We start from the raw sequence: 6,484 nt of genomic DNA, 5'->3' as shown, positions 1-6,484 counted from the left end.
TTTTGGTTCTGATTTTTGACTGACAATATTGCAAAAGACAGCATATTGACAGAACTTGACTGGCAAGAGGAGAAACGACTTCAAGAGTCAGGACCAAAAGTGCAGGAAGCGATTAAGAGATAAAGCTTTTCGTTAAATTTACAAGTACAAAAAACTTTTGCAGCCTGTGAGATCTGGGAGAAACGCTGCAGGCAAACCGTTCCCTGTCCCAAGATGAGGATGTAGTGGATAAGTTGAATAGGGATTAGGGATGTAGCGAACCTAAAAAAGCGTGAATATTCGCGAACTTTGCGAACCCCATAGACTTCAATGGGAAGGCGAACTTTAAAACCTAGAAAAGCCATTTCTGGCCAGAAAACTGATTTTAAATTTGTTTAAAGGGTGCCACGACCTGGACAGGGGCTATTTTGCGCTATTGGCACCATGGAAACGGGATTTGCTTACACCAGTACTAGGCTGAAAAACGCCATGTGTGGTTGTGCAGCGTTTTTTAGGCTGAGAAAAAACGCAGAGAAAAAAAACGCAGCTAAAAAAAAACGCGGCGAACCCAAATTGCGGACATACGCGGAAAGTTTGCAAACTTGCGCGTTCGCGAACACCCGATGTTCGCGCGAATTAGTTCGCCGGCGAACAGTTCGCTACATCTCTAATAGGGATAGTGGCTAATTTACTTGCTCAGTGCATGTTGCTAAATGGTCCTGTAAGGAGTCTGGAAACGTTTGGGCAGCATCTGACATGGGGGGGGGGTGTTGTTTCCTTGCGCTCCAGGCCATGTGCAGTTCTTGATAAATGAGCTTGGGGCCCTAACTGTACATTCATCCTATCATCAGCAGGGAACGCTGCGCTCCTGGCCCCGCTGGAACTGCTAGGGATGGAGAAGACCTCAGCGAACAAGACATGCCGCCGCTCCGGGAATCACAGGGAGTGGTCCGAAGCGTAGGCGGAACTAGGGAAGCGAGCCAATCAGATGACTGTTAGAGGGAACACTGACATTATGACTGTGTGTTCTGGAGATAGAATGAATCCTTAAACTTCTGGAAGTTATCTAAGGAGGCGCCTGGCCCCTGGGAGCCAATGCAATCGGTTCTACCCACGCTGTGCCGCTGAGAAGGAAGGGGGACCGCTGGATTTGCAGCTGGATCTACATCGCTACTGGATCGCTGCGGGCTTCATAATGAGGGAGTTGGGGAAAGTTGGCAAAGTCTCCCTGCTGTATCGCATCTGGACTGGGATAGTTCTGTACACTGTGACTATAAAGACTGCGGGAAGTTACAATATAGATGAATCGAGCCCAGTGGTTTTTAAAGGGTCGCAAGGGTCGCTGTTTGGGTTCTCGGTGGTCTTGCATAGCAACGGGGATGGGAACTGGTGAGTAGGGAGATTTTTTTCATTTCCTCTGCAAAACTTTGTCATGAGAGGAGATTGCAGCTGTGAGTTTATATTAAGGGATAACTGTGATTGAAATGATAACTGATCAGAGAATATACACTATTTAGAAGCATGTTTTGGTTTATTATGCCTTCACTGCACAGGGAATTGTGAGAGCATACTGTATGGAACATTCCTTCCTGAACCTTTGTATTTATGCAACACATATAGAGCTGCCATGTTGCTTGCCTCTGCAGAGGAATTGTCCATAAATTAAAGGGCAAATCCCTAGCTGCCTCAACTCAAACAAATAAGGACGATTATGTTGATTCATGCTTGATATATTCATACTTTTTGTCTCTTTTAGGATTGTAGTCGGTGCCCCTCAGTCTAGTTGGACTACGAAAAATGTGACCAATCCTGGCGCTATCCTAAAATGCCGAATTGAGCAGAACCCAAATGGGTCATGTGATGTTTTGGAACTGGGTGAGTTATGGGCAGTGAGTTCTGTATATGTGTGCATGATCAGTACATCATTTAGTAGGGGACAGCAGAGTTTTTATATAAAGTAGGACCGGTCCATCAGCAGTTGTAGAATTGCGATTCTCAGCATTTAAACAGCAAATGAAGGCATAATAGTTGAACAACATTAATATAAAGTTTTACTGATGCCATTGCTTCCTGGTTCTATACCTGCCATCTCTTTACTCTTCCGACCTACAGCTGCTGCCCTGTCTACAGGGGCCAAAGCATTCACCCACTATATGCACCCCCCCAACCCTACTTGTGCAAGTGGTGGAATAGATATGATTCTATAGAGCTGATGTTAGAAAATCCCAGGAACACAGTAACAGATCATGTTGCATTGGATTATAATCAAAATAAATATTAAGAAATAATTGCAGCCCACTGGATTACAAATGAGGAAAGTATCCGCACTCATGAGACCCAGACGTTGTAGCAAAGTACAATGAACTTTCTGTGCCACATCCAGATTTAGTCATGGCACAAGCCACAAGGAATGTTCCTGTCACTGACACTGCACAGATTAAGGATTTTCCTTCCCATTTGCTATTTGTGTAACCCTATTCTTTTTGGTAACACTTAAAAAACATGTCAGCGGTGCATGCCTGGCTGCGTACCGTATAATATTTACCAATTTGGTTTCACTTCCTTCATTTCAAGGAATTAAGAATGTGAATTTTTAAGTTTTTATTTATAGAAATATAAAAAGACATGTATTATATAATGGGCGCTGTACTTCTGGGTGGGTATTCATGCTTTGTGGCGTTAATGTACAGGGAAGGGTGAATTTAGTGTAAACAGTGACTTAACATGGATGAATAAAGTGTAATGATGTGAACATGCAAGCTGTGCAGCCCACTAAAGTCTCTATTAGCTGGTCATATTACATCACACAGTCGCCCCCCACAGAGGTGCCCCTCCTTGTTATTACAACTGCAGCTCTACATGGAGTCTCCAGTAGTGAGCTCACATTTCCTGACCATCATAAGGGGGCTCCAAGGAATAGGCAGCCGTAGCTTTAAACATAAAGTAACTCACATATGGGGGGTGGTCTTGACAAATGTGAATTTTCTCCAGCATTACAAGACACACAAATCTGCTTCCTGCAGATTCTCTCATTGTTGCTTATATTTAAATAATTCAAGTGGATTTAAAGCCCAAACTAACTTTAAAACAACTATTTTTGTAATGAATGTATACTGGAAAGTGGCTTAGAATAACATTTTCTTTCATTAGGCAAAATCTTAAGTGGTTTTAAAGTTATTTGTAAATGTCATACCAAATGAAAGCAGTATTTGCCTGTCCCTTTCTATTCTCTGTCCTGGTGGTTCTGACCTTTCAAACAGTGTAGCAGAAGCCAGATGATGTAACTTTACATTGTCTTATGAGCCACAACCAGCAGTGCAGAAAGGGACATATACTGCTTTCAATAGCTATTATACTTATTATACAAATAATTTAAAAAGCAATCAAAATTCTAAATAAATCTGTATTTGAAAATCAATAGTCCACATAGACCTAATTTTCTTTAGCTGTTTTGTTATAGCGAAATTGCAGGAGCAAAGGAACCAGATTTCCATAGAAGATCAAGTGAGATTTTCATTAGAGGACTATCATGCATTCACAGGGCTGCTGACCCTCTAGAGCTGGAAAAACATTTTACTGAACAATATTACTTTAAGATTGATGTCACTTACTTGCCTACTTGCCCAGGCCACACCTCAATCACACTTTCTACTGACTGCTTTTGAGGATTTGGGGTGCCACTTATTGTTTTTTTAGTAATTGGGGTCTGAATTACTAGCAAGTGGGTGACTATACTGAGGGTGACTGGTGAGGTGGGTAAAAAACCCAGGTGAGTTGATATCTGGCAGACTGCGAAAAAACTTGTTGAAGACCTTTGCTATTGATCAAGAGAAACCAGGAAGCGAGCGCCAAGTCTAAATAGAGCATGCAGGATTCTCATTGGTAGATTGTTACTAAGCCCTGTTGCATTAAGACTCTCAGTGTTCATTGAAGTATAGCTTCCATAATGCTTTAACCCATGATAGAATGCTGGGAGTTGTACTTTTGTATGGTGTAACTCTCCTATGGAAGGGCTATGTCTTCCTAATATGTGATATATGAGTAAAGGTTTCCTTAACCCAAGAGCACCTTGAGTATGTGCTGTTATCAGCAAATGGCTGACTTCCTGTTCCTGCTGCAAACTCCTGAGCAAAGCAGTTACCAACCAGTATCCTCCCAGTCAGCACCCACAGGAACATTAGCCATGAGCTGTGCAAGCTTATGGCAAATGGATATGTGTGCGCATTTCATTCTAGAGTTTGCTTTTTGCAATTGGCCCTTCTGAATTTGTGTTGCTATGACTTTGTGCCACAGTGCCTGGGATCTGCCTTTCTTCACAGAGGCAAAGTGCTAAGATAGTTTATGGGCTCTATAGACAAAGACAGACAGCAGCGAGAAACCTGAGGCATGTGCAGTTACACTTTGCTAAATAAGGAAGTTTGAGACCTGTAAATCACTGGAGGTGCAGCACATTGCTATGCAGTAAACAAAGTCAGCAGTGCTAAGAGCCATGTGAGGGAATTCCGCCTTGTCGGCCAAAGACAATGTTACTTGAAAGTTTTTTTTATCTCTATACTTAAATTGGACCATGAAATTATTTTGCTTTTATTAGTTACTTTTATAGCATAGATCTGCAGCGCTCCTTCCCCTAATTCGTAGCCTTATTCAGCCTTTTGAGGCACATTTAGTGAAATCTGGGGACTCCGTGCAAATGTTTTATACCACCACCACTTTTTGGCCTCCCCCATAGCCTTGCACCTGTTTAACATCACAGCTACGTATTTTAATCTTAAAATATTTCCCTAGAAAAGCCTCATAATAATTTTATACATATTCCTTCCTTCAGCAACAAAAAAGCTGGAGCTGGGAATTTTGTTGGATGTAGGAAGAGGGAAAGGGGGTCAGGTGACCAAAGATCACTCCTTCCTCCTGTCCTGGAATAGCAATGATTGGCGGGGGGAGTGGCTTTGTTGCCAAGGGTACAACTTTCCGAGGCATCAATTTTCCATGGGGACAGGGAAGTTAAAATGTGGTTAAGCCCTTTAAAATGGGGCATGATGGTAACCTTTTATTGCACTGTATGTGCTTAGTTCTACACCCAGAGGGGCAGGCAGAGAGGTAACAAACCTGGCAGGGAGCTTGTTCAAATACCCAGGGAAGCAGTAGTATTTCCCATAATCTGCATAGACTACAACCCCCCTTAATGCAGCAAGGCATTCTGATTCCTATTGCTGCATGAAAAACTTCTGTTGGCAACTCCCCAAAACATGTCTGCATGTGCTATGTACAAAGCATAATGGCTGATCAGAGTTCTGCCTATGTGTAAGCACTTCCAGATCAATAGCATGTAGGTACAGGGGAAGTAGAACAGAATAAAAGTCTGCCTGTTTCTGCAAATGGCTTCTTGCTAATTACAATGGTGCTGAGTTTCCTCCGAATCTTGAAATGTGTCACCAGATGCATATATGGACAAAACAGAGTGCTCAACTTTAAAGGGGCAATACACCTAAAAATGATTTGCTTTATGAAAGAAAGTGTAATTCTTTTCATTGTGCAGAAAAAATGGTTTTTTTTGGTGGAATTCCCCTTTAAAGGAGACATATCATATAAAAATTAAGAATGTACCAGTGGATTATACTCCTCTAAATATAGAAGGATTGTGCTTAAAAAAAGGTTGTGTTTCAGACTGATTTATTGAGAAATTTCCCCAAAACCCCACTAGTCCCGCCCATCTGGATGAATTCTCTGGATGTGTGGCGGAGCTAGGCTGACCTGATAGGGAACTGAAGCCTGTCTTTGCTTGTGTGACTGCAGGGCTGTGATTGGCTATCCCCCTCCTACTGTGCTTCTGGCAGGGATTGTTAGGACACACCCACCCCTCATTTGAAACACAGACAGGGACCTGAGAGGATCTATAGGGAGCTCCAGTAAAGGGGCCAGTTTTGCAGACAGTATTCAATTTTAGGCTAAAGTAAAACCAGCACCATATATTATTCGGAATTGCCTACATAATTCGTTTTTTTCCCCATTTATCCAATATGTCTCCTTTAAGACATTTGACTGCATTTGTGGTTCAAAGCTGGAACTATGTTTGTGTGATGTAAGGATTTAAGTTTTTGGCTCTGTGAGGGCACACAGCAACATTGGCATCTAAGCACAGTCCCCTGTTGCAGTGATACTTCCAAAACTGAGAGAAACTTGGTGGTAACTGTCGCTGCTTTTGTCCAGACCCCTAGACTAATGATATACAGGTCTGAAAATGGCACAAACTGCATCCTTTCAGCAAGCAGTAATATCTGCCCTGTGTGCTTACTCTCTCCCTTGCCTAATTGCCCCTGGTCCCCTTCTGTTCCCTGACTTTAAAACAATGTGTTGCTTTCTCTGTTTCACACTGAAGCAGAGCAGAAATAACACAAAAGGGTTAATAATGTCACTTTTAGAAAGGAATGCAGTTCTGGGTGAAAGTTGTCAAAGTAAATACAATTTGGTGGCATTTGTCTGCTGAATATACCAGTATGTGCCTATC

The 6,484-nt window shown here is 42.3% G+C and overlaps 1 protein-coding gene across 1 annotated transcript in view; it reads left to right on the top strand.

The window, feature by feature from the left end:
* Positions 1-832: 832 nt before the first annotated feature.
* The window catches only part of itga4 (integrin subunit alpha 4), a 66,104-nt gene continuing 60,452 nt past the window's right edge, over positions 833-6,484 (top strand). Inside the window, exons 1-2 of the mRNA XM_002932016.5 lie at positions 833-1,368; positions 1,736-1,854. Of these exons, the coding sequence (XP_002932062.3) occupies positions 1,175-1,368; positions 1,736-1,854 (313 nt within the window). The 5' untranslated portion in view covers positions 833-1,174. The remainder of the gene's footprint in view (positions 1,369-1,735; positions 1,855-6,484) is intronic.

This window comes from Xenopus tropicalis, chromosome 9 (assembly GCF_000004195.4).
Source record: "Xenopus tropicalis strain Nigerian chromosome 9, UCB_Xtro_10.0, whole genome shotgun sequence".
In the NCBI taxonomy this organism is placed as follows: Eukaryota; Metazoa; Chordata; class Amphibia; order Anura; family Pipidae; genus Xenopus; species Xenopus tropicalis.
The sequence above is the reverse complement of the archived record's forward strand: the minus strand, read 5'-3'. Positions and strand labels throughout refer to the sequence as shown.